The 27,989-nt window shown below is 46.6% G+C and overlaps 1 protein-coding gene across 4 annotated transcripts in view; it reads right to left on the minus strand.

Moving 5' to 3' along the window:
- Positions 1–23,078: 23,078 nt before the first annotated feature.
- BCOR (BCL6 corepressor) overlaps positions 23,079–27,989 on the minus strand; it is a 58,535-nt gene continuing 53,624 nt past the window's right edge. For all 4 annotated transcript variants that reach the window (XM_080347963.1, XM_080347961.1, XM_080347964.1 and 1 more), the window contains 4 exons: positions 26,904–27,049; positions 25,670–25,747; positions 25,310–25,460; positions 23,079–24,135 (listed from right to left, as the gene is read on the minus strand). In XM_080347963.1, the coding sequence (XP_080204089.1) occupies positions 23,841–24,135; positions 25,310–25,460; positions 25,670–25,747; positions 26,904–27,049 (670 nt within the window). In that variant the 3' untranslated portion in view covers positions 23,079–23,840. The remainder of the gene's footprint in view (positions 24,136–25,309; positions 25,461–25,669; positions 25,748–26,903; positions 27,050–27,989) is intronic.

Here is a 27,989-nt window from a genome sequence, read left to right on the forward strand (position 1 = left end):
TTTTCATTGTCACAAGGTCGTGTCACTTCCTCACAAGTGACCTGATGTGGTCAAGGTTGTTTTCCCTGACCTGGTTTATTGCCTTTTAAATGTTTTAGTGTTTTGACTGTTTCTCAGGTTGAGTACAGGGTATTTGTTGCACTGGTAAGAGGTTAGGACTGTGAAGCCTAGGGAGTGATATATGGATGGCTCATGCTTTCTTTTGGATTTAATTTTTCATCTTCTAGTGCTCCGTGGTGAAAGGAGTGTTTGCTGCTTGCCTAGGGAGACACCTGACATTTAGACTTTATCTTCTGTAAAGACTTGAGCCAAAATTCTCTTCTCTGACTTTGGGAGTGGCAGAAAAGGACACAGAGTTGAAGGAGGGGGAAAAGAGGGTTTTACACCCTTCTGATCGCACACTACAGTAAGGAACCGCCATAGCCCTCTGACAAAAATCAGTTGCTCCAATATAAAAGGGCCTTTAATTCCGCAGGCACCTTGCAGTTTGCCCTGCAGAAACTCCTCAGTCCCATAATACTCCTGGGACTTGTGGTAGAGGAGAAAAAAAGAAGAGCAACTTGGGCCATAGTGTCCTGCTATAATGTCCTAATCGGGGGAGTCCACAATGTCACTTTTTTGCAGCTTTCACAGCCCCTGCACACCCAAGTAGAATACAAAGGCTGAAGAAAAGGGAAAGTATCTTCCCCTTGAATACTTTGTGCTCAAAGCACTGAAATGCACAGGGGTTTCTTTCTTTTTTCCTCTCTTTTTTTCTCTCTTTTTTCTTTTTTGGCTGAGACCTGATTTTGCATTGTCCTAACCTGATTTTGCTGCCCCTGCCTCTGGCTGTAGCTCATGTCCTGAGCCAGAAACGCTGATTTAACAGAGACAGATCTGACAGGAGCAGAAAGAACAGAGAAAAGAGACCTTTCCAGAGATAACCCTCCAGTGTAAAATAGATAGGTGTGTGAATCTTCCCACCTCCAGGGACACCAGGGAGCAATGACCTCTCCCTCCAGAGCACTCGCTTTCTAATACTTAAGCGCACTGGCTTTCAGAAATTCTGTCCTTAGCTGCTCAGAGCTGGTTTGCTAGATGGGGCTAACGCCAAGAGATGCTGTGTACACCTGGTATTCCCATAGCTCCTCGTTCTTACTTTCCCTACCCTGACCAGCCACAGCAGCAGAGGACAGTTCTGAAGGGAACGGCAGCTCTGTTGGGCATATGAATGGTTAAAGATGCCAGGAGAGGTTTCTTCTGTGAATGAAATGTTGCAAGTTCCTATTCCTCACTCCTAAGACACAACTATTGTGAGGTTAGTTTGCACTGGCTGTGCCCACACCTACACCTTCCCAGTCATTCAGATACATGAGCTGCAATGACTGATGTTCCCCTAATAGCTAAAAGGCCCCCTTGGCACAGTTGCTAAAAGAGGTATGAACTTTCCGTAAATGGCACTGTGTTATAGTTGTTGGAATAAATGCTGCTTAGCTAGTTTCTCAATTTTAGATAAGGTTTTTGTGTCTTCCTCGATGAGCTCAGTGTGAGAAAGGACCATTTTGTACTTGCCACTGCTGGCCTGCCTGTGGATAAGTAGTGACTGCTCGCAGAACTGTAGGTGAAGATCTTCTGCATAAATCTTGCATTTCATCAAGTATGATAGGCTGTAGAAGTTAGACCTGCAGCTTTTACACCTATGCAAGAAGGACAGAGCTATGCTCTGTCCAGCTCTTTATTTTAATCGGCAATTTCACTGGCAGGTGTTGTCTATCAGGTGTATTCTTCATAGTACAGAAAGGCTGCTGAGCTTTCCTCATCACGCTTTAAACAGAGGCCTGAGTGTCCTTGGTCTGATAGAATTTAGAGTGTGTTTAATTTCCATGTAGCTGAAATAAAATAGTATTTGTTTTAGAGATTTTGTGAAATACTGCTGTTGTTTTCTAGGCTGACCTTTAGAGGCTCTGTATTGCCGTGGCAGTATGTTGCTATGGGGATCACCTCACATGAGTGAGAGCACGAACTGGTATATAAAGATATACTGGGTGCTTTATGCTGTGCCTATTCAGTGGTGCTGTACAATTGGAAATTTCTCCCAGAAATCTGGTACAGTGACTCATAAAGATATAAGGAGCGCTTGTTTCAACTTACATCTCTTTTTTCCTGCATATTCATGTATTTTTTTGTGAGGGTAACTTTTCTGTAAGTTACTTATTTTCAGTTATGTCATATATTTTCCTTTCTTCTACCAAATAATACAACTTGCAGCAAATTGAGGATGAGTCCTAGAGGAGTCAGATTAAGCCAAGGGTTTAAGCTATATATATATATATATTTGATGTAATCAAGTACTTTCTTCTTCTTTTCTTTTTTTTTCCTACTTTTGTTTTGTTTTTATTTTTACATCACCTGTAAGGTAAAAGCATATAAGTGGTTAATTTCCCCTGGAGAAATCCAATACAAATTCAGAAATACATTGCTGTTGGACAGATGGCTGAAAGGAAAAGATTAATCTACTAACCTTGGATTTAGGAGATATGGATTCGAGTCCCTGCTTGCTGCAGATTTTCCATGTGACACTGATGCGTAAATATCCTAGAATATGGCCACTAGCCTCTGCGCTTGAGTTCGCAGACTGTAAAATAGCATCACCCTGTCTCTCAGGGCAAGGTGAGAAGAATGAAGGCGCGTGGCCTCAGTTGGGTAATCCTTGCTCCTCTACAAGGGAGGCTGCAGGCCCACGGTGGCCCGGTGAGCAGAAAATGACTGGGACAGTACATGAAGTGTGTGTGGGAGAGAAGGGGACACCAAAGAATTTTGTTACAGTTCGGGGGCAGTGTGGACATATATTACAAACCAAGGTTGTTGGATGCTGTCGGGATGGGTACCATGCAAGTGCCTGGCAAAAGCAAAGCTATTTTCAGGAAGCTAGAACGTAATTGGCAGGTGCTCATGCTGACACAAATTTTTCTGTAGTTTCATGTCTTGAGGACACTGCTGTTCTGTATGGGCATAGTTAGCACCAGTGACCATCTCCCAGGGGAGTGTCTGAACTGGAATGCAGCCATCCTGAAAACACAATATCGTGAGAAGGTTATCTGAAGAAAATAGGCACGTCCTCCTAATCCCCCTACCTGTTCTCTTTCTCCATCCCCATATCCCATATGCAAACTCTGTTATACGGATCCAAGAACTTATTAGTTCCTCAACTATTCTGAAGGACAGGCCCGATATTTGCCAAAAAGCTCTCTCCTTCTTTGGCATCCTGCATGCAACATGAGAGGCACCATAGGCTGGCTGTAGGCATCACATCCACTCTTCCAACACCACCACACAACTCAAAGGCATAAGGCCTACAAAAGGAGTATTTGCATGTGGAGTGTACTTGTTAAACGTGTGATGGCCCCTCTAGTGACTAATCTACAGGGGAGAGCAGTTCATATTTGTTGCTATATGTGCTATCTTCAGACCATCCTAAAAAGCAGAGATGAAGGCACACAGACCCAGTGTTCCACACAGCCCCTCACACATCTTCCACAAAAGCACTCTCACCCCAAAAGCAAAGCTTCTCTCTGTCTTTTTGATGAGAAACCTGTCATCAAAAGTATGGGGAGGGGGGGTGTAAGTGAATCCAGAAACCAAGTTTCTGAGCTGCTATCTTCTGCAATTTCCTGAGCCAACCCCACTTCCCTACACAACTCATTATTGTTTTTGTTTGTGCTCTGCCTGTTCTACCCCCAAGAAACATTCAAAGACATTGGCTACAGGCCTTAAAAGTACACATGCCTGCACATGGCTGTCTCCACACATCCTGAGGCTGTGTAGGCTGAATTTTCTAGGATTTAGAGCTTGGAGGAGGAATGCATCAAGCAGACAAGCCACGGGCAGGGCCTGGGAGAGGTATTGCCAGGCTTGAGTGTAAAGGCTGATATGTTGGAAAGAAAAATCGCAAACATTTCCCAGCAACTGGAATCATGGTCCATCTCCAAGAAGGGCTTCACATCTGGGAAGAAACTGCCTGCGGGTAATTGGGTTTGCTAGAGTTGCCTCTCTAATTAATAAGTGATTTGACTTGGAGATTGGAAATAATAGTTGAAATGATGGCATAAGCACAAGGGCATTGGGGCTGCTGCTGCTGTACTATTAAGAAAGGACTTTCCTGCATAGTCTAATGACAGTATATGGCGGTTTGAGGAATGTGAAGTTGTTTGCCCAGGAGACCAACAATGTGATAATATTGGCATATAACCTTCTAGTATTTGAGTAATTAGTTGCTTAGCTACTTTGGATAGGTCATTATTTTGCAAACTGGAAACATTTGCAAGTGGTGATATTTTCCTCAGTATGGTGAAAGAGCTAAACCTATTCTGGCAGTGTTCAACTCCTAGAAATATATATGCATAAATTGTTTCTAATGAGACCATCTGCCTTTTATAGCCCCTTTGGAACTAAATAGTACCCAAAGACCACTCTGTCTTTTAGATATCCATGGTCAGAAAGATTGCTCCTGGCAATAAAAGTATATAGGTTTTTGCAGGTTGAGAAGCTTTTTGATTCCTACATCTGAAGACGTGTGTTTCTGTGTATGGGTGTGAGTGCACCCATGATACTGCTTTTATTTGTTAAAATTATTAGGAATCACTGGCCCAAATGTCTTAAGAGATAGCATCTCAAAACTCCTCTGCTAAATTAGTATTTTGAAGATAACAGAAAGCCTGATCTTTTGCTTACAGTGCTGGGAGGAAGGTTGCAAAGCTTCTTCACCCTGTGAGTATCTTCCTGTGTTTGCAAATTAATAGCATTATTCTAAAGGAATACCCTCAATTTAAAATCACAGCTGAGTTGCTCAGACTCAGCGTCTCACGCTGAAGCGCTCACATTTTGACTCTGGTATGAAAACGGTGCGACGTGCAGGGCACTGTGTAGTCGCAGCTCCTGCTGGGCCCAGCCCATTGCCCGGCCAGTGGGGGACACAGGAGGGCTCAGCATCTCTCAGTCTCCAAGCAGCTGTCGTCCCGGCGCCCACATCAGGCCTAGGGAACAAGTTTCTTCTTTTACTTCTGTTTACAACCATACACCAACTACTACAAAAATAATACAGTAACCTGTAATTCAGCACTTGCTTCCTCTTTGCCTTCTTTTGGCTGGAGACAACTGAGTGAGAATAGAGGAGTCAGGTGCCTCTCTTCACAGCTAGCTTTTAGTCAAATTCCCTTTCAAGTCCTTCTGCGGCAACACAGACCTTTAAAAAGCCTCCCCTGAATGTTTATTTGTTGTTTTGCTCTGTGACCACATGCATGTGTTGGCATTAGTCTGAGGCTTCGTAAAGCCATACTCTGTGTGGTTTCTCTTTAAATACTCCCTGCGGTTTCTGCCTGAGGAGATGGCTGTAGGTATGTGCTGGCTCTGCCTGCACAGGGGAGAGCAAACCCGCCCCAACGCGTTACAGCAGTGCCGAGGGCCACAAACCTCCGTGCGACAGGGCCATGCACAGCTCTGTCACCTGAGTACATTAAAATACACATTTTTGTCTGCAGCATTAGCTCTGCTTTCCCTGTCTGGTCCCCAGCTGACTGCGGCTAGGCACACTGGGAGTGCTGGGTATACCAGGCACGCTGGTGAGCAAGAGATTTTTGCTCATAGAATCACAGAATGTCCTGAGTTGGAAGGGACCCACAAGGATCATCGAGTCCAACTCCTGTCCTTGCACAGATCAACCCCATAGTTCACACCATGTGTCTGAGGGTGTTGTCCAGTCTCTTCTCGAACACTGTCAGGCTTGGGGCCGTGACACCTCCCTGGGGAGCCTGTAAAGGTCAGTAAAAGGTCTGGTGAAGAAGGAGGTGCACTGGGCCTTCGTGAGTGAAAAGGGAGAGGAGGAGGTTGGGCACATGGGCTGTGTAGCGGGGGGCACAGTGTTCTGCTGCTGAGGACCCTGGCTGCTGAGCCATTAGGTCACCTGGGGACTGGCAGTCTTGAGGTAACTCCACAAACCTCACCTTCAGAGCAAACATGCAGCCTGGGCAAGCCCACGGCTGGGCACACTTGGCTTGGAGGGAGCAGCCACAGGCAAAGCTGGCCAGGAAACCCACACCCTGCCCCAGGGAGGGCAGCAGCGAGGGCAAAAGGAGCCAGAAAACCTAGTGTAGGCACAGCCTTGATCCTGTTTCTGGATTAGCTCAACTAAAGGACAGCGCACAGGAGGGGTTTTTTTCAGGGTGTACCAGGTAGGTGACCAGCCCTGAGGCAGTCAGATGTTTCCATGATACTCTGCCTTGAATTAAATATTATCTGCCAGGTCATGTTAATTAACATTCCATCTGTCATAACACAGCAGGGTAGTGAGCTGAGGGGGGGAGGATAAACACTTTCTTATTCACTACCTGCTGCTAATTAGTGGAGAAATTAAATAATAAAAAATAAAAAAAAAGGTTGCGCTCCTGCACTCTTTTTAAGGGTTGGTGAACCAGTGCTTTGTGGCAACACAGCTTCTTCAGGTGAATCTAGGGTCTCAACTATAGCCAAGATAAATCCCGAACTTTAGTCAGCAAACCTAGTGCATATTCTCTTCTTGATGACAGTGTGACAGTAGCCATGCTGTGTACAGGTTGGGACAAATGCACACCGAGGAGGCTTAGGGTTGGAGTTTTTTCAGCCATCATCTCTGCACCCCAGGAAAAAAAAATCTCTCCCTTTGAAATCTCACTTGCCCTATTTCCTCTTAGAGGAAAGTTTTTTTCTGGGAAGTTTGATAAAACTCCTTTGGTGTTTTTAGAGCTTTGAAATGTATCTGAACTTTCCTTTAGAGAACTTCTTCTTTTTTTTTTTTCCTTTTCTTCTTCCTCGGCTCAAACACACTGCAAAATTGCTTGGCCTTGTTGTATACCTGTCTGAGGTAGGTTAACTAGCATAATAAAAATATCGACCAGTTAGTGGTTTGTCCTATTTTTTTTAAATGTGATGAAATCCATTTTCTCAGGTCAAGCATCCAGTAAACACCGCAGTATTTGTTATTTTAACTTACTCTAAATATTTGTATGCACATTGTAAGAGATAACATAACATGTAGGAGTTCTTGGAAGGTGGACAGCTGTGCACCTAGGGCATCCACCGCCACTGCCATTCCCGTTGTAATAGAGCATTAGTGTGATCCTGCCTCACACAGGCACATTCACACCAAACTAACCTGTCATGGATAGCTTGATGGCTGCTGAAGCTACTTGCTTTGCTCTTTGCCAGGGCTGTTTCTGTAGTTTTATCTAGCCAGCTTTACTGCTACATCTGCATTCACCAGTACAGAACAGCAGTACTCCCCTACCTACAAAGTACCCCGATGCAGATTCTGTGTGACTTAGCACTAAGAGGACAGCTCAGCCTCTGCTAGTCTTTGTTCCTGAGATAATGGGATTTTCAAGATATGGGGAGTGAGGGGAGAGTTTACTTGTTTTTTTGAATAAAATGGCCTAACTTGTTTTTGGTATTGTTTCCAGTGAAACCCACTTTAAAGTGGAACTTTGTGTTTTTTTCTTGATGAGCTTGTTTGTTTGCAAATACAGAGTCTCTATCAGCAGGTCAGGTCTTCTTCAAGTATGTGTCTTAGCGGGGTTAAAGGCCATCCATATACAAAAGTTACCATCTGGTATGTAACACACAGCCCTGGAGATCAGAGGGGGACTTTCCTTGCAGCTTTTATCAGAGCTCCAAGGTGCCTTCCTCTGGACTGGGCCACAGCTCTGAACTGTAGTAACGTCATTACACGTCATTGTGCATTTCAGTAAAAACAAGCAAAATTTCACATCTTGGTCAAGAAAAGACAGCAGCCGTTACAGTAAACCAACACGAGCAAATTGCTTCTATTGCTTTGAGAGTGGTGTGGCCAGCGTCACTGTTACGCACATGAATGAAATGTTACGTGCAGGCAAGGATGTTCAACCACAGGCAGGAAAAATAAAAGTTCAAAAGAAAATGCAGGACGTAGGCAGAGCAGGGTCCTGTCTCTCCCTTCCTGTACAGAACCGGAAAATGGAAGATGGACAGAAGGTGAGGAACAGGGGTGAACCTATGGGAAGTCCAAAAGTGTGCCAGGTTTAGCCCCTTTCATTGTAATAGTAATCTGCTGCTGTCACAGATCCCCTGCAGAGAGAGGGGGAGGCGACAAGACAAATGGCTACATTCATTTACATAGGTTTGGGCGCTGAAGGGCAGAATCCAAATTTGCAGAGTATTTGCTGTCTTGTGGTATTTCGCAGAGTAGAAGCACCAGTATGATTTTTTTCTCCTTAACATCTCCAACATGAGGTGGGCTCAACAGAACATACTTGCCAGAGTCTGACTCACATCAGAGGTGGATGAAGTGGTCACATTTTAGGGAATATTTCTTTTTTGTCATACTGTGTACCTTGTCTGTAATTAGTCTGAAAGTCTAAGACATGTACACAAATGCTCTTAAGTAGCTGGTTGGTTCTGGACATATGCTTCTGGATGTGGTTGTGACACAGGCCCAGCATTCCACCTGTGAGCAAGCTCTGTGTGTGTCCTTGCCGAGTCAGTCTCACAACACGCAACAGAACACTGACAGGTTCTGTGGCCAGCAGGACCAGGGCAGTGATTATCCCCCTGTACATGGTGCTGGTGAGGCCGCACCTCGATTCCTGTGTTCAGTTTTGGGCCCCTCACTACAAGAAAGACACTGAGGTGCTGAAGAGAGTTCAGAGGAGGGTGACAAGGCTGGTGAGGAGCCTGGAGCACAAGTCTGATGAGGAGCAGCTGAGGGAACTGGGGCTGTTCAGCCTAGAGAAAAGGAGACTGAGGGGAGACCTGTCTACACTGTCTACAACTACCTGAAAGGAGGTTGTAGCATGGAGGGTGTTGGTCTCTTCTCCCAAGTAACAAGTGATAGGACAAGAGGAAATGACCTCAAGTTACACCAGGGGAGGTACAAATTGGATATTAGGAAACATTTCTTCACAGAAAGGGTTGTCAGGCATTGGAACAGGCTGCCCAGGGAAATGGGTGAGTCACCATTCCTGGAGGTGTTTAAAAGATGTGTAGATGACATGCTTAGGGACATGGTTTAGTGGTAAACTTCACAGTGTTAGGTTTGCAGTTGGACTCAATGTTCTTGAAGGTCTTTTCCAATCTAAATGATCCTCTGCTTCTATGAATTTTGGCTCTCAGATGCGTCAAGATACTAACCCACTGGGCTGTGTTCAACACCTCTCTTACCAAGACCTATATTTCAGGCAGCAAGCGAAGCAAAATGTTTTGACACAGAATGCACGTAGAGTTCAACTTTGCTTGTCAGCCGATCATGGCTACCTTAAACAATACAGTCACAGTCCCACTAGCAGCATTAACGGGAAAACATTCTTGCAATCACCTTTCTGAAGGTTACACTGATAATCTTCCATCTTCTACCCAGCCGTAGGTAAACTGTGAGAGGGTGGGGGGTCTATGTGTGCTATGTGTATCTGCACATGGGGACAGGGCTTCCCTTTAGTTTTTCTTCCTCAAGTATCCTCTTTCTGACATGAAGGACGTGATCAGCAGCTTTTCCAGAGAAAAGCTGTACGTATTTCTGGTGTTATAATGCAGTCAGGTGGGAAAGTGTCCTCACCCCCACCTGCCAATGCAGACAGCACTCACAGATTGCTAGAGACAGCAATCGCTCCAATAAACCCTGGTGTTAAAATGTTACATAAAACACAGCAATTGGTGGGATCCTCTCTTTGTGTTCTCCTTCTGCCTTTTCTTCCTGGTCTTTCAGCTCTATCTCCCTAGTGCTGCTCCAGCCCTTTCTGGTTTTATTTTATTCTCTTTGCACAAAGTTTGTTGTATTTTAGGACTTATCCCTGTTCTCCAAACTATTTTTGCCAGTTCCACCTCAGTCTCTTCCCTGTCTGACTCACTGCTGGGAATCCTCTCTTGGATCATTCCTCCTTCTCTCGTCCTCACAGCATCACTCCTCCCCTGCTAGAGGTCGGAGCACTCTTCTTGATTCCTGGCTATAAAAAAAAAGGAACATCTTGGAAATCCAGTGCCTGGGGGCAGCTTGGTGGTTGCTCCTTCGAGAAGCAGAGCAAACAGGCTTCCCTGGCTTTTGCAGGGCTGAGCTGAAGTTCCCATCACCTGAGAGGTTCCTACACTGGAAGAAGTGTCTTTAGCGCATCCGCTTGGTCCCTTTACGTTGTCCTTTGGAAGCTGGGCATCTGCCAAAAGGGACTGCTCACTGAGTGGGAGCTGGCGTGCTATCGACCCCTGCATGCTTGGGTGCAGCTTCCCCCCAGAGCCGACCACCTTCAGAGGCAAAACTCTGTTTCTTGCCCCTGCCTCCTGACGTTGCTCACACAGAAAGTTGTTCTCCTCGTCTTGTTAATTCCACTTCTTTTAATAATTCGTTTTCATCTGACCAGATCCCAGGCTCTCGCTTTCTCCTGGGACTTTGCGAGCAGCAAGGAGCCTGTAAACCCCACCGCTTGAAAATACCCGTGCTTGCACATCTGCCCTCAGCTCCCGTCGCTGCTCGGGAACCGCGGGTTCGGCTGGCGGGCTCGGGCTGCCTGTCAGCAGAGGCACCGGGTGAAGCTGTGTCTTTAAGAGCTGCATCCTTTCCCAATGCCATGCCTTTGGGGTTGTGCTCTCCCTCCCCCAGACCTTCGATTCCCTCTCTGCAGGATGTCAGCTGTCCTCCTTGTCTCCTCCCTTCAGTGGGATGGCTTCCTCTGCTCTTACTGTGATAAGAGTTTGTTTTCTTCTCCAGCATACCCTGGGCTACTGCCGCTCTCTGCATTTTTCTGCTTTGATACCTGCATTTATGTTCTGATTTCTCTCTCTCTCCCGGGGCCATACCACTTTTCTTTTCTCACTCAAAGCAGCTCTGCTGTAAAGACAGGTATAACTAATAGCACTGGGCTTCGTCAATGAAGTAGAGTTCAATTTACCCTTTGCCGAGATCGTACGGAATCAGGCACAGGCAAGAAATGTCGCGCTAAGATTTATGTGGGACTGTTTGTCTAAATGGGTTCCCTACTTCCTTATTTCCACGGAGCGAGGAAGCTGCCGACATCTGCTCTGTGCCTGATACTGCGTCCGATTCCACCAGTAGAAACTTTTCCCAAGAGACAGGAGCAGGTAATTTCCCAGGCTGGTGGGGGTTTTTGTATCAAGGGCTCCATTTCCACCAGGGAGATGGATAGTTGCCGAGTGGGGGTTTGCTCTGTAGCTCCGGGCTGCTCGCAGCCCACATGAGCCGTGGAAATCCTTTGCTCCAGGCAGCTTGTCACCACCTGTTCTCCGAAAGAGAGACATGCAGCTTCAGCTCAGCCCTCTCAGAGGCTGCCCGCGGTGCGCACAAGGCAGGGGAGCTCTGGCTTTGTTCAGGCTCCATGCATTTCAGCACACCCCGTCCTCTCCAGAGGGAAACCCCACTGTTGCTTCCATTGCTGCTGTTATGCAGGTCTGATATGAGATGTGATGCTTCTCTTGCCCGAGCTGTGGCAGCTCTGTCTCCTGCAGGCTGGCATGCAGCTACGGGAGAACAAGGAGCAGGTCCAGGGAAAGCTGCCTGGGTTTGAAGCTGAAGAAAGACTCCAGCAAGCCGCAGATCCACAGGGACTCTTCTATACTCAGGCTTCAACTAGAGAGAAATTCAGTTTTATGCCTAAAAGTTATGTGTTTTATGGCTTTTGAAATGTGCGCTAAAGCTCTTATGTGTCACATGCAGCTCCCTGCATGGCTGTGCAAGTGTCCCGGGATTTTACTGTGCAGAGATGGAAGGGGACGCTGAAACTAATGGAAAATAGGCCGACTTTATACTAGCCCTGTAACAAAATAAATTGAGGGGAATGTGTTAACTTTTGTTTTATTTAACTTTGCCAACTTTCAAGTCAGCTCTCGAGCACCCAGAAGGTTTTAGAAAATGTTTAATCTAGCTCAGACAATTTCCTGAACTCCCTAACTGGACCACCCCACTTTCTGAAACGCTGCCAAAAGACTTTAGCTACTTGCGGGCTCCAGTGTGCTGCTCTTTCACAACTTCTTGCCGTCCTCTCACCCCCACCCTCAAGCCGTTGTGTGCGCCTTAATATAGTCCAGAAAGAGGAACCTCCTAGACCTCACTGTCAATGCCTGATGAAGCAAGCCCTGCCAATAGCCACCGATGTGCGTGGCAAACGACTCACCCTGGTGCACCTTGAGGTTGCACATGGTGTGAGCATAAGCAGGCAGGTGCCTGTGCTATCCTGCCTGCTCCAGGTGTGCCTTGCCCACCCTCCCAGCTCCTCTTGCTCGTGGCATGAGCCCCTGAGCTCTGCGTCTGTCCTTAGAGATCCCAGGCACACTCCCTGTCATGGGCATACAGGACTGTGGTGTAGTCATTCTTCACCCTGGCTCATACACCTCATTTTTTGCCTCGATGCCCCATCCAGCAACCACTGCTGGTGTTCAGCAAAAATGAGCAGGGGCTTTAACTCAGGGTCACAGGACAAGTACAATGGTGAGCGTCACCTCTCCCCACTCACCTCCCTCACCACTGCACACTATCTATGCAGCTGTCACAGGGCAGGGAGCAAGGAAGAGCATGCAAGGCACGGAAAGATGCTATGCTGATACCAGACCCCTCAAAGATGCAGCCTTCAGACCTTAAAGATTATATCCTTTTTCAGCAGCACCCGAGTATAGCACAGTTTTAACAGAGCTGCAGCTCACTGGGGTTTTAGTCACTCTCTCACTGAGCGATGCTTGCTGTTTGGGGGCTTATCATCGTGTGATAAAAGTTTCCTCCTGAAATAGTTTCCTGCTTTTCTCCTTTGCTTCCCTCTGTTGTTCACCCACACCATTGGCTTAGAATAGGGCAGAGAGCTCCCTGGAGATCTCCACCACCTACTCATCACCCTGATGTCCTTCCTCCCCTGCCCGCTTGCCCTGTCCCCTCTTGGTCACAGAGGAGGTAGGAGGACAGGAAGAACTGGCTGTGCTTTTCCAGGGATTTCTTGAGGGATTTCTCTCCCCAGATCTGACTAGCCCATCTTTAGGACTTTTACTGGAAGAGATGTCATTCAGCCACCAACCCAAATCAAATAAGTTGAGGGGAAGAGGATAAAGACAGCAGTAAGAAAAGTGATAAATTAAACTGCTAGGGTCACAAATCTGTCTGCAACTTCTTCCTGGCTAAAACTGACAAGAGTTCATCAGAAGCCATCCAAAGCTCATGGGGTCAGAGCTAGCCTTGCAGCACAGACCTGCTGTGGAATGCTCAGTCCCAGCATGTGCAAGAAGGGGGGTGGCATCCTCAACTCCCCAGGCAAGGCTGGGCAGTGCTGAATCCTGCAGAGCACAGGGCTTTCCTCTCCTATCCCCTGGGAAGCAGCTCTGCTGCCGGGGAGACAAGGAGGGAAGTAGGGAACAGCGATTTTCTCAAGGCAAACTTTTGGCAGGGGCAAGGGCTTTCCTGGGGCAGAGCCATCCAGAACTGGCAGAGCTGGGTTTCACATACTCAAGATGGCTGTTTTTTCTTGGGTCTTGTAGGTGTCATGCAGGTCTTAAGGAGGTTAAACCTCCTGCTTTCCACTTGCTGGAAGTCTCTGCTCCAAGCGTGATGGCATGCAGGGTCTTCCACAGCTTCAAAGCCAAAGAGTTTTTGCTCAGATATAATTTCCCTCTCCTTTCCAGAATTATTGCAGGAGGGAGAGAATTAGCAGGTATGCAAATCACAGTGGGTGGGGGAGGGAGAGCTATGCTAAAAAATTAATAAATGCCATGGTGGTTTTGCTGTTCAAGCTCTCCCGTGCCTTTTTAGGAAAACTAATGTGTTTGCAGGGCGAATGCAAGCCTGATAAAAAGAGGGAACCAACCTTCCTCCTCCTGGCTCCTGCGCTGGGTCCAGGAGGAGCTCCTGCAGCCAGCACACACATGCATGTGCACACACTGCGCAGAACTGCAGCGTCTCCCCACATCAGATGCTTGGGGCTGCTGCATGCTGTGGAGAGGAGACAGCAGGTGATGGCAGGGGCACAGCAAAGGCTCTCTGTTAAGCCAGCGTCTGAGTGAGTGATGGAAGGGAGTCCCCAGTGTGTCCATCCCTACAGGGACTGACTGTGGTCCCTGACACGCTGAGTTGCATCGGGACATCATGCCATGCTGCAGCTGCACCACGCACCTGCTCCTCTCATCTCATTGTCATCTGTCAGTGGCCAGCGCCAGGCACCAGCCTGGGGTGAGCAGGCAGCTGAATCCTTCCTTCACCCTGGTGTCTCCCCAGACACCCTATCCCAGCTCACAGCCCCCTGCCCAGCCCTGATTTAAACAGGAAGCAGCACATCTGCAGCCCCACCTCACCTAGCCCAAAAGAGCACATGCTGTTGGGGGGGCGGGGGGTGGCTAAATGCAAGTTAGCCTGATTTAGGTAAGCCCCTTAGTGCCCATCTCAATTTCTAAATGAATCTGCTTTAAATTACATTGATTTGTGATTCACATATCTTTATTCGATCAGTCAGCAGTGCTGCAAAACCTTCAGGCGCTTAAGGTGTTTCTAATCTCCCCATCCTGTTGGAGGGAGGCACCCCTTGCAAAATGCTTGGGTTTAACCCCTGAATCCACTGGCCACTCAGCCAGGACCTGCCAGAAGCATCTCCTGTCCTCTTAATGGGGCCATCTCTTTTCCTGGCTCCTGTACATCATGGTGGCCCAGTGTGATCATTGCTTAGATGATCTGGCATCTCTGGGGTTCCCTGCTCTCATGCCAGGACACTTAACGTGAAACTGGGGTGAGGATATTTTGGACACTGGTTGTGACAGTACATATCTCTGAGAGTTTACATTTTAACATTTGTACCAGGAAATCAGCTCACTCAGTGTCACAGGGTTAGACAAATACCTGATAAAGAAATAAACCTGTCAAATAAATTTACTTTACAAAAAGACTGAGCCCTACAGAAGTCTCTGTTGTGTATTTAAAAAATGCCTTACGCCTTCACAAACAGACTGCCTGGATACCGCATTCCTCTGAACTTTGGAGCCGCCGGCAGCAGAAGAGGGACCGTCCTTGGGGCTTCTTTGCTGTGATGGCACCAGCTGCTGAGCAGACCCGCTCTTTCCTCCTCCTCCTCCTCCTCCTCCTCCTCCTCCTCCTCCTCCTCCTCCAGTGCTGGCTGGGTGAGGGATGGGGCTGTCTCACCTTGTTCTGCCTCCAATGCAACGCCGAGGGCTCCACCAAGCACCCAGAGTTACCACAGGTGAAATTAAGGCAAACACTGTGTGGGAAAGACTATAACATTGTTAGAAACTTAGCCAGATGTTTGAAGCCCTGGCAAGTCAAACATGGGCTGAGCACAAGTCTGTCATTTCCAGCTGAAGTTTAGCTGTAGAAATAAGCCCGGGAAGGGGTTTTCTGCATTTCTCCAGCCTGCGCTTCCCCTGACACGGCTTCTGCTGCGCTCACAAAAAAGCCCAAGCCTGCTTGGGCAGCAGCGGGTTGCTTTCCTCCTGAAAGCACTTGTTTACTATTAAATAACCTTGAAAACAGAGACGCTGCGTTGTGTCCACAGAGACACGAGCTGGTCTGAGCCACTGGTTTCTCCAGAATAACACACCCTCCTTCTCTAATGTTTCCAACAGCAAGAGCTGTTGCTTGCGGCTACTCAGGACCTTGATTCCCAAACTAACAAGGCACCTTTTTGCTGCAGCATATTTGCATCTCTTTGTTGACTTTGCTAATCAAGCTCACTCCTGAGCCTTTGAAAACAGTGGTAATCAAAGACACGCTGGCTCTTTGGGCATGGCAGCCATTTCAGGCAAGGTAACCCCTTGGGGACCAGGCACTTTTGGTCACTAGTCTGTTAACAGCTGCTTGGAAAGCTGGTGGGTGGGCTAAGCATCCAGGCTCCGGAGGGAGGCACAGGTTCACCCATCTTTCTGAACCAAGGTAAAGCCACACTGCCACCAAAAGGGCAACACTTCGTTGCCCATCCCTGACCCCTTGTCCTGCTCCTACGGCCAGGCAGCACTGCCTCCTCCCCTTGCAGGGGGCTGGGATGCTCACCCATCCTGCACTCCCCCACCCCGAGAGTCTCCTGTGTCTGGCATCTGCTGGGTGACTACAACCAGCTCATGGGGGTGCAGGGGACATTCCCAAAGGGATCCACCCCATCCAGCAGCAGTGACCCCTGAGACAGGCCCTGCTCTATCACGTAGCTATCACAATCACTGCCCTGCTGAGCTGACCCTGCGGTCAGAAGCCCCAAGTCCCCAAGTGCTCGCAGCAGCCAGCAGGTATCACAGGCAGGCTGCCTGCACTGGCGAAGCCCAGTCAGCTAGGGCAGCTGAGCAGCTAAAAAGCCACCCTCATGACATGGACCTAGGGGCCAGGAGGATGAACTCCGCTCTGCACTCAACTCCCATCCCATGCTTAACCTTGCCCAGGGGCTGGGCCAACTCAGAAAAGGAGATTTATTTTGTGTAGACTGGCGTATTACAAAGATACTTAAAACTGGTATTTCCCCATAGGTGTCACGAAGCAAGGGAGGTAAGATATCCAGCTTCAAACTATTTGTTTCAGTTGCTTCAGTGCTTATGCCAGCAGTTTCTGATTCTCAGCAAGGGAGCCCAAGCCTGGTCTCACCGAGCGTTCAGACACCAAACACACATTAGACTCTTCTGATGGTGAAGGAACTTCTCCTAAAAAAGCACCCACAGACCACTGACTTAACACATGGCGGTCACAGCCCAGGTTTCCTTCGCTCCCAGCACTGGGCTCTGTGATTAACAGCGGGGATTTGAGAGCAGCCAGGCCAGGCTGTTAGAGAAGAGTCCCTTCGGCGCATATTGGCTCCAGTGCTAGATTTGCATACAGTATTTGCCAAGGGTTATTAGTGTTGATCAGCTGTTAAATAATCTGCCCTTTTCATTTCAGAAGGCCTGTCAGGACTTGCCTTCGTGTAGGCTTTACTTAAACAGGAGTTTTATGGCATATTGGAAAAGGGTTTTCATTAGGGAGCCTTTTCCTTGAAATTTCGACAGCTACAAATACTAAACACCGTCTCTGACATCAGGAGCATCTGCCACATGTGTTGCCTAACCCTCTACATCCTAAGAGCGTGGAAATGGCTGCAGGCTCTCAGCAGTGGAAATCATGATACAGTGCCACTGGCACCTCTCAGTGTGCCAGGAAAGGACCCGAGAGAGGAGATGGACAGATCCCACATCAGGAAACGAAATTATTCCCTGTTGGAGAAGGGCACTGGGAGGTTGCTGTACACAGGTTTTATAAACAGCCTCACGCTGCTCTGCACCTGCAGGGGTGTACTCTTTGGGGTGACTTGTGCCTGCCTTTCACTAGCCTCAGTTTTAGCTGTGTCCCTGCAGGGCCATACACCCTTTGCAGTTAGCGACAGGACCTCCTGAGGCTGGGGGCACGGACCTGCATTCAAAAGGGGTGGCTTGTGACTCATAGGGAAACAGCAGGATGGGGAAGAACCGCATTTGGCCTCATGGTTAGGCAATGCTGTCAAGGGCCTCTGAAAAGTCAAGCCAGGAAAAAAAACCTGGACTGAGGGGAACTTCACAACAACCAGCTGGTTCCCACACATGTAATTATGCTCACTACCCTATAAATTGTTAAAAGAGCCAAAAACAAATGAAAAATATGGATGCAGCAAGGATCTGAAGAGGGTTTTGATATGCTTATCAGCAGTCTTCAGTAGCCTGACAGAAAGAAGTCATACTACTTCGTGGGGCAGGACTGTCTCCATGACCAGCAAGCAAACCAAAACACCCACCTACAGGTCAGACCCACACCCTGCATCTCCCCTTCCTCCTGCCTGCAGATTTTGAGCAGCTATTGATCTCTGGGTGGCTTTTCCCCTCAGTTGCTTCAGCACAGGGGTGCACCATCCCCACTGCACCGGTGGAGAAGGACGCTGCCGACCACCTGCCACCAGCCCCAGTGTCCCTGCCGTGGGGCCACTGTGACACCAGCGAGTGCTGGAGCTTTGGCCTCCTTCTCCCCAGGGCTGAGCCAGGGAAAGAAACACGAGCAACTATGAAAACCAAACCATTTGACCGTAACGCACCATAAAACACGGGATCAGCTGTCTGCCCCTCGCCCACCTCGCTGGTACAGTGACTTGGTTGTGCCTTGCTGGTACTGCCTGCGTTATGGTCATTAGGCAGCAAAGCCAGCAGTTAGAATTGATTAATTGATTTGAACATTAAATAGGTATTCCTTCTCAATTATTGGCAGGTTTGTTAATGGATTGCTGTTTAAACGATTCTGATATTTTAAATTAAGTGTTATTTTATAGATGCACATTTACTTAAAAAAAAAAAAAAAAAGAGCACCCCTTGCATCTATTAACATATTAAAGAGAAAATAAAACATCCAGGCTGATATAATGCACAATGTGGCATTACTCTGGGTGCTTCCTCAGCTAGGGAAATCTTATTTGTTTAATAATAAGTTGGTCATGAATATGCAAATCTGCATCAGTGCGGTACCTCACTGCTGTCACTATTAATGAGTTGCAAATTAATGTGACAACAAAAGGAAAATCTATTTAGTGACAGATTTGTGGTTCATACCTGGCTCAAGAGAGCAACCATCTACAGTCACATCGGTCTGCTGGAGCAAAATGTGCACATGGTGTGGACAAGGTTTGCTTCAGGGCTGGCAAACCAGGAACAGGCAGCACGCTGCCTTCACCCCCAAGGGAAGAAGGCAGCATTGCTCCTAATGATCCATCACACTTAACTTGCAGGAAAATACGATCTTTTCACTCTGCAATCACAGTGAACCCATGCAAAGCACACTAACGGGGGAAATGCAGAACTAACAAGACTGATGTAGGTGGGAAGACAGCGTGGACATCTAGACACGGTACTTAAAGACAACTTCATCTTCTTCAGATCTACTTGGGGATTTTTTTTTCTCCTGACAACATTACAAGCTCACAAAGTGAAAGTTGCTGGATTCTCGTCACTTTCTTCTCCTGCCCCTCCTTCCAGCAGAAATGCAATAGTGAATAAGCACTTTGAGAAAAGACCTAATACATGTCTTCACAACTGTGGCATTCAACTCTTCTGGCTTGTGTAGTGGTACCAAGCCCTCTCCTACCAACACAGGACCCATACTGAAATGAAAATACGACGTTCTGCAAACAATTTTAAACAGATATCATGCTATTTTTTCAGTTAGCTTGTATCTGTACAAGTTTAAAGTAGCAATGTGTGCCTTTTTCCTGTACGAACTGAAGAAATGATGCTGAATGTTTACCAGCAGCCCTGCAGAGCCTGGGAATGGCAGATGCCTGCATTTACCACTCCCTAACACCTTGTTCATATTAATGCACAAATGATGGGTCTCATCTATAGTTTTGTTACTTAGCACAGAAATGAAGGGAGGAGTCAGCTCCAAACTCTTTGATTCATGGCGTGAGCACTGCCCCTGGGAGCAGTTTTTAAGACAATTTCCATTCTGCTCCTGTGATCCTAAAAACTAGAAGCTGGGTTGGGCTTCCAGTGGGTATCTAGGCTCTCCCTTTAGAAGATTGCTCCCCAAAGAGCACAAACAAGGACCAAATGCCTCTGTGCCTTGCTTGCCACCCACTGTATCAGTGTCTTTGGCACAAGTGTCCAGCCAGACCACCAGAGCAAAAGGGGGAGAAAACAGCAAAGCAGAAGAAACGAGAAGAATGTCCACAGGGAGAAATAACTTAGATGGGAAACTCTCAGTGCTGATCCCACTATGCAGACTCCAGTCTTCTTGGGTAAGGCAAGAAGGCAAAGGAGAAGTTCAATATTTTGCTGTCCTCAGCAGCATCACTTATCTTGGGGGAAACCTCCCAACACTGCCTATGCTGTGGCTTCCCCTCCCACTCCATCGCCCTGTCAGGCAGCCAGCCCCGAGCCCGGTATTTCCTGGGATTTCCCAGCCAGCACCAAGTAAAATTTGACAAAGGAAACTCCCTTCAGTGAGGCTCACCTGCCAGCTCCAGCTGAAGATGGGGTTTTCCCCTATTGCACCAGTGGCTCTCCAATACCTCCACGAGGCAGCAGAATCTCCCAGCCAAGCAAATCCAAGTGATAAGCAGGGGAAATTCGAGGAAACACCTTGGCTTGGGCCCCAACAGCATCAACACCACATTTTCACCTTGCAGAAAGCAGGACACGGGATTGGCAGGGTTTTACCATCCCCAAAGGCTGCGTTTCTGTTTCCTCGTTTTTTATTAACCTGGAGCAATGCCAGCGGTATGAAGCAAGTGTCTTTGGTCCAAGGAGGATGCACAGGAAAGTGTTTTAAAAGAGAGCAGCAAGAGTCCAGAAGCTGAAATGCTGAACATCGGCCCCCTCCCAGCCCTGCCCTGCCATGCTGGTTGGAGCCAGCTCAGTCCCCGGCTCTATGCCATGCAAAATTTGGCCCTTCCCCGTGCTGTCAAGGCAGCCGGTGTTTCCACTCCCCTGCCTACATTTACTGTCACAGAGTTCACTCCCTGCAGGCATGCTGCCATTGCTCCTCTCCCCAAGGTAACTGTTCCCTTGGCTCACCTACTGCACAACCACACGCACTTGCAGCCCAGAAAGGTGATCGTCTCTTGGGCTGCACCAAAAGCAGCGTGGCCAGCAGGTTGAGGGAGGTGATTCTGTCCCTCTGCTCTGCTCTGGTGAGATCCCACCTGGAATCCTGTGTCCAGCTCTGGAGCCTCAGTACGGGAAAGACATGAACCTGTTGGAGAGGAGGCCACAAAAATGATCAGAGGCTGGAACAGCTCTGCTGTGAGGACAGGCTGAGAGTGTTGTGGTTGTTCAGCCTGGAGAAGAGAAGGCTCCAGAGAGACCTTATTGTGGCCTTTCAGAACTTAAAAGGGTCCTATAAGAAAGATGAGGACAGACTTTTTAGAAGGGTCTGTTGTGATAGGACGAGGGGTAATGGCTTTAAATTAGAAGAGAGGAGATTCAGGATAGACATGAGGAAGACATTTTTTTACAATGAGGGTGGTGAAACACTGGCACAGGTTGCCCAGAGAGGTGGTAGATGCCCCATCCCTGGAGACATTCCAGGCCAGGCTGGACGGGGCTCTGGAGCAACTTGATCTAGTTGAAGATGTCCCTGCTCATGGCAGGGGGTTGGACTAGATGAGCTTTGAAGGTTCTTTCCAACCCAAACTATTCTATGATAAAACTACACGTGCAGCCAGCCCATCCCATAACAGCCTAGCCAGGCTCATGCACCCAGCAGCACAGGATGCTGCCCTCCTCCTTCACTGAAACCTCCGTGCTCTCTCAAGGACCCTCACACAGCAAAGTCTCTTTAAAAATTACATCCTAGAAGATAAAATTATTGCATTATGTTAAGGGACAGGACTGTGATCAGGTGTTCCCCGCCACAGCCCTATTTTTAGAGCGCAGACGACGGGCCCTGGGGCAGGCACATGCTTGCATTACAACAGCATGAGGCTGTTACTGTATTTCAGCACGGATGCCAGCGCCAGCATGGAGAAGGCCCAACTGTACTCAGTGGAGATAGTGGAAAGCTGACTAAGCGCAGACATTTGGGGAGCACATGCTCAGGATCATTGAGGAGCTGGCCAAAAGTGGAAGCTGCATCAATCTGCTGTTTGCCTGCAGGGCACTGCAAAAAGTGAGGTCTCTGCCATGCACCCCTAGACATGGTATGAAGCTGATTTATGCTCAGCTCAAACCATCCAAGCATTACGCAGCTGATCAGATAAACGCGTCTGTAACAATTGCTTTTAACGTCCTCCCTTACCTTCATTTTTCTGGCCCTCCTCTGCTTCCCCAGAAAATCAGGATGTAAAAGCAGCCAGCACTGGAGAGTAGGGATGTCTGTGTCTCAGTTCCTTGCAGAGCTGAAGGTTGGCTTAAAGGAAACCCAGGGTGTGGTTGTAAGCTGTACAGGAGACACCATCATCATCCTTATCCAAAGTCTGGGCAGAGATGTCGGTGGTTGTATTAGGACTAAAAATTCCCTGTCCTGTGTGGAAATAGGACTTTCAGCTGCCAGCAGCAGCCATCGGACCCCTCTTTCATCTCTTGGCTCAACTACAAAACCACCTTGACTCCCTGCAGCACTCCCACAGTAAACCACACAGTACAAGCGTTTGGCAACACACCGCAAGAGGCATCACCTCTGCATCTTTCCCTCTGGGGCACCTTCATGAACAAGGCATCCTTCTCCCTTACCTTCAGGACCAGGGTAATTCACACCGTCTCTTCAGCTCCCCCAAGAGCAAAGACTTAGCCTGCAGTACACTGACCATTAATCAAAACCTCTGAGTTTTGCTGCTCCACAGAGAAACTTTTTCCAGGTGTTTTCCTCAGATGTACGAAGTGCTCTGCTCAAGACCCTTTTGGTGGGTGTCCTGGCCCTCATAAGAGCAGCACGATTTAAATGTCTCAGCTGAAGCGTTTGGCTATCACAGGCCACACTACTGTTAAAAACAGCCCCAAAGCAAAACTCAGAGCACAGCAAGAACTTCTTTCCACAAAGGGCAGACCCAAACCCGTAAGAGAGGGCTTGCCCAAGCCCAGGGAGCTCAGCCTCCTAAGGTGCAAGTTCTCAAGCTGTGTAAAAGTCACATTCTGTTCGATCTCCCTTTAGATCCGTCCAAAAGGTGCTCACAGCTTTAAGGCTATACATTAGAACTAAAGCATTTAGCTTAGTAGTATTTTCTTCCCCTCTGCAGATAGAAGAATTGAGTCAATTCAACTTAAAATGATGACAAAGAAGGGAAAATAATTGAACCTATTCACAATTCTCTAACCAAAAGGCGATGCAGAAAGTATTGTGAATACCGCTTCTAAACCTCTGTCCCACAAAAGGTGCCTGCCTGATGTTTTCTTGTAACCTTGAATTTAGAAAGCTGAGGCAGATTGTACCTCAGATTTCATCAGCTGCTCGCCAGCACCTGTGCCAGCGCTGCTCCGCTTCAGGAACCGCTTGCGGAGCCTCCTTTCAATAAACATTAACGAGTCGGAGCTCATTTTGCAACCAGGCACGGAATCATTGGGAGTCACTTTAGCCTCTTCATTTCTCAACAGTTTTATTGCCTTTAAGAAAATTTTTGTAAAATATAAATACAAAGGCAGGAGATTTACTTACAAAGTTAAAACACAGATCTCAAACATAAACACACAATTCAGAAAATTTAGTTTATGTACAGTTTCAAGCAACTTCAACATATGTTAGTTTTTCAATATTTTACAAGGTACAGAAAAAATAGTTCAAAGTCTTCTTTAAATAAAGAGCATAAAATGTTTAAACATATATAAACAATCCGGTTTGATGTGTGAAAACTAAATTTCACAGCTTTTAAATTAGGATATAAAAGTTCTTACAATTAGTTGATGCGTATGGATATGGTTTAATTTATATTACAAACTACTGAATTATATTCAATAGTGCTTACCTGGCCAAAGCAGGTAATTCTGTAAACAAAAAACCAAAAATAATATCACCAAGTGCCTTACCGAATTCTATCTCCCAAACAAGCCACATGACTTTGATCACATCACCTAGAAAAAGTATGTTCTGTGTAATCAGTGCTTTGTATGAAACAAAGTCAATGTGTGGGTGTGTTCTTTAAAAAAAAAAACGTGTTCCGAGTAATAACAAACTTATCCCAAAGCCTGTGTGCATTTAAAGAAACGTTATATAACAATTTTGTAAAAACTGATTGAAGTTAAAAAAAAATTCTTCCAAAATCCGTCCAACTGGAATTCAGATCTCTTATATAAAGGAAAGATATTTTTATATTTAATAGTGTCCTTTCTTTACAGAAACAATTGCATTTGAACACATATACATAAAGAAGTAACTGTATAGAGCACTGTACATTAAACGGCCTGATGGTTCACCAGAGGATGTCAAAGGGAGGGTCCTCGTGCGGATGCAACCAGTGAAGCGAGGAGCCGAGCAAAGTCTTGAGTTCGCTTGTAAACTCTACCAAGTCCAACAGCTCTTTGCTCTCCGGGTTAAAAGCTTCAAGGTCCGTAGCACAAGAGAACAACTGGCTGAGGGAAGTCTGTTTGTAGAACTCTGCCTCCGTGATGGTGACAACTTCCAGATTGGGGAAGTTGCAGCGGAAGATGCGAGATGACATTTTTAGCCTCTTCACCACGTCTGAGAGCAGAAGCCAGTTTCGCGGTCTGTGGAAGCGAAAGACAAAGAAGCTCCAATAACCAACATTAAGCCACAGGCTTCTCGATTCTTCACCGTATCGCTATGTGACAAACCCTCCCCAACCGTACCCACACAAACAATCCCCCTGAACTCGAGGCCATAGCCTCGGGGGGAAATGTAACAGGTATTTATTCATCAAAGGGCTGCCCACAGCTTTGGGGAAGGAGGGGGACCAGGCGTGCAGGGGCACTGGTGCCTCTAAACCCCAGGCTCCTGAGCACACACATGGGTCAGCAGCCATCCCGAAAGCTGCCCACACAGGTCAAGGTTCACCTGGCTGAGCCCAACTCCCATTTAGCAAGTTAGGAGATGGTTTAGAGTTATAATCAGAAATTTCAGCACCTCTGACTTCCAGAGATGCCAATATTAAGTACAAGTCAACAGAGGGGGTTTTGTCAGATTAAGAATACAGTTTTTAATTCAACCTTTGTACTCGTCCACTTCGAACAACTTAAGTTATATACATAACTCAAATTAAAAAAATGCTAAAACCCACGCTCCTGCGTGATGAATATTTAAAACAATTTTTCCCATGGCTGTCATCAAAACTGGTTCAAATGACAAACAGCAGCTGTTTATGAAGCTAATTTATATCTTCAGTATAACGGATGATAAAATTTTCCAGGTCTTTGTTTATTATTAAGTATCATAGTATCTTCTGCAATATGTTTCTTCGTTCAATATGATTCAGGGCTTTATCCAGTTTTGCTGCAAAGTCTAGAACAGCCGTAACAGTGTCATTCTTGAATCCACAGAAGTGTGTCCGCTCAGCAAAACAGAAAAGCCCATTAAATAAAATTAGGAACACCTTACAAACGTCATAACCAAATTCAAGTGCTAGAAGCACTTGTATTTTTGTATGTTATACCAAGATGCCTGGCCTGGGGTGAAGGGAAAGAATCTGTGTTCAGAGATTGTTTGTTCAGCTCAGCAGTATGGCACTCAAAACACAGCCCTGACAAGTCAGCCTTTCCCCGCCTCATCTCCTATTAGCTCATTTCTAAAAAGCCCAGCAGTTATGGAATTGCTCTCTCATTTACGTTAAATAAATGCAAACACATTTCCCCACAGACACAAACTGCTGCCATCTCAAGCAGATCATCTCAGCTATTTTTACCCCAAACCCTGTGTTTTTCTTACCCCTGAGAGAGACACACTTGAATGTTGTAACATGGCAAGGGAGGCTCATCCGAAAATTCAAATTCAAAGACATCGCTAAAGCCATCTTCATCTTCATCACCTGGGCCAGGAGGATTTGCCAAGATATCAAATCCAGATTCATCTTTTGGATCTAAATAAAAACGAATAAAGGTGCCAAGTCAGCATTGAAGAGACTGTTGCAGGTCTTGCTTTTTCTTCCAATAACGTGATCTGTAAATAAAATCAGTTTGCTTCCTTCCTAGCTTCCTCTACCATAAAAACAAAACAGCCCCCACCCGCACGTGCTGCGTGTTTTGAAAGTCTCCGCATACAAAGAAATAAAGGGTAACATTTGCTCACCGCACACAGAGCTGCCATAGAAATCCCAGTACAAACCAGGGTCATCAACACTTCGACCTTGCAGGTCAGTTAAATACTCTGGAGAGGAAAAAACAACAACAAAAACATACTGATGAGAACAAAAAGCTGGCAAGTTTAGCAGACCATGTGTCATACAGTCTAACTGTGTATCCTCCATACCTTCCGTCAAAAAACCCCCACACCTGATGCTCATGCTACTAACAACAGCATATACACACCATTCTCACTAATATCCCCGGAATTTGCTTTTCTCCTGCATCCTTTCTCCCATCACATCAGTTTATGACCCATCACATCAAATAATCACCCAAGGTCTAACAGGGACAGACCCAACCTTAAGCTTGATAAACCAAGAGCAGTATTTTATTTTTGTGAAAGACAGCATGTACCACACTTTTTAGCCTGCACAGTTATTGTGGACACCAACTTGGGTGCAAAACAGGGTCCCCAAAGAAACTGATGGAAAAGGTTTTTCCATAGAGATACGTTCAGAAGATGTTAATTCTTTTCTACTGAGACTCAAGATGTTAAGAAGTCCAAGATACTGGACTTGACTGGAGTCCTGATACACCTATGCACTTTCTACACTGCACCATTTAAACAGGTAAGTGGATAAGCACTTAAACTCATTGACTATGAACATTGCAAACATTTTCAGAGATCAGTTATTAGGTAATGCAAGTGTCTTTATCCAAAAGTAACAGGAAAAAAAACCCACAACATAAAACCATGTTAGAACATGGAGACATTTAAAGACAAGAGCCTTTAATATAGGTTGGTTTACAGCATTTCGGATACAAAATGAGGTGGAAGTTGCAAAAAGACGAGTACTAGAAGGATAAAAAGCAAGACGACGGGAAAACATGTTTATATTTAACAAACAGCTATTCAATCTAGCAAGTTTATTATTTTCATTTCAAAAGAAAAGTGAAGGCACTGACACAGCCTGCTAACCCCCTACCTATCAAATCTGATAGAGGCATAACCCTTATGACTTAATAAGAGTTTCAACTAGGACCCCCTACGTATGGCTACGCTTCCCACCTGCAGCCGCTGGGTTTTTGCAGGCAGAGAGGGAGCTGCTGCACCCTCACTCTCCTCAGCATGGAGCCATCCCCGCTGGGCAGCAGGGACTTTGGGGGGCCAGGGAACGTGTACCCCCTCCATTCCCGGCAGTACATCCAGCAGAGCCCCAAGCAACACAGCCACGCACCTGTGAGGAAGGTCTCCATGAGCTCACTGTGGGTCATCTTCACGATGGTCCTCCCCGAGTAGGTCGCAAGCGTTGGATCAGCACCATAAGACAGTAACAGGCGGACGATTTCCAAGTGATCGTTTTCGACCGCATCATGGATTGGTCTAGGGAAATAAAAAAGATCACGGCGTTACACTTTGACTCGATAGTATTATGCAAATGTATCTGACAAGAAACTTCTGACTTCAGATCAAAGTTATTTATAGAAAATAACACTGTTAATACAGCTGCCAATCATCTCATCGTTGGTTTTACTTGCACACCATCCCCCTCCCCTCTTGTCTTTGAATTCACAGTCAGACTGCTCACAGCAGATATTTCTGTTACGTCTATTCACTGCTGTACATATTTTGAGGGCCAGTAAAATAATTACGCCGCTGTAACAGAAGGCAGGAGTTTGCATGGAGCCTCACAAACATCATTTTCCTACAAGTCACTCTACCGTTCCAAATCTCTGCCAATTTAACAGCGTGTTGTGGAGTAAAGGCTCATTCAGCCCGTCTCTGAGCTAGTGCGGAAATCAGTTACCCAAAGCTCCTAAATTATGTACACAGAAATAAGTTACGAAAATTCACTGGGAATTAAACTTCTGCACTATATCCTCTTTAAATAGCACTTGTGAATATATTTAGAGCACAATTCAACCCTTCTACTCACAGGACAGAAACACATGTTATTTTAAGTTTAGTCCACCCAGAAGTTAACGCATTCTACGTGGCATGAGCAATCTATACAAGCTCAGATATACATTTTGTGAGCCTACAGAAGGATTATTCATTAATACGCATGCCTGTAATTCCAGGTTTAGAATTCCTTATCACTAATTATAAATTGCATTAACTTTTGCCTTTAAAATTGATTATATGAAATGAAGAGTAGACTGGAAGTAGAACATATTACCCTTCAGACTAATGAAGATGTGTTAAAGTCCCATCTCTTCCCTAGACAGCAATGAAGAGGAAACTGAAAGGGGAGTCCAATATATGACCAGTGGCCATGGCAGTTCAACTCAGCTCTGCACTCCTCCTCCTTTACACTGTCAAC

This window comes from Nesoenas mayeri (assembly GCF_963082525.1).
Source record: "Nesoenas mayeri genome assembly, chromosome: 1".
Taxonomy (NCBI): Eukaryota; Metazoa; Chordata; class Aves; order Columbiformes; family Columbidae; genus Nesoenas; species Nesoenas mayeri.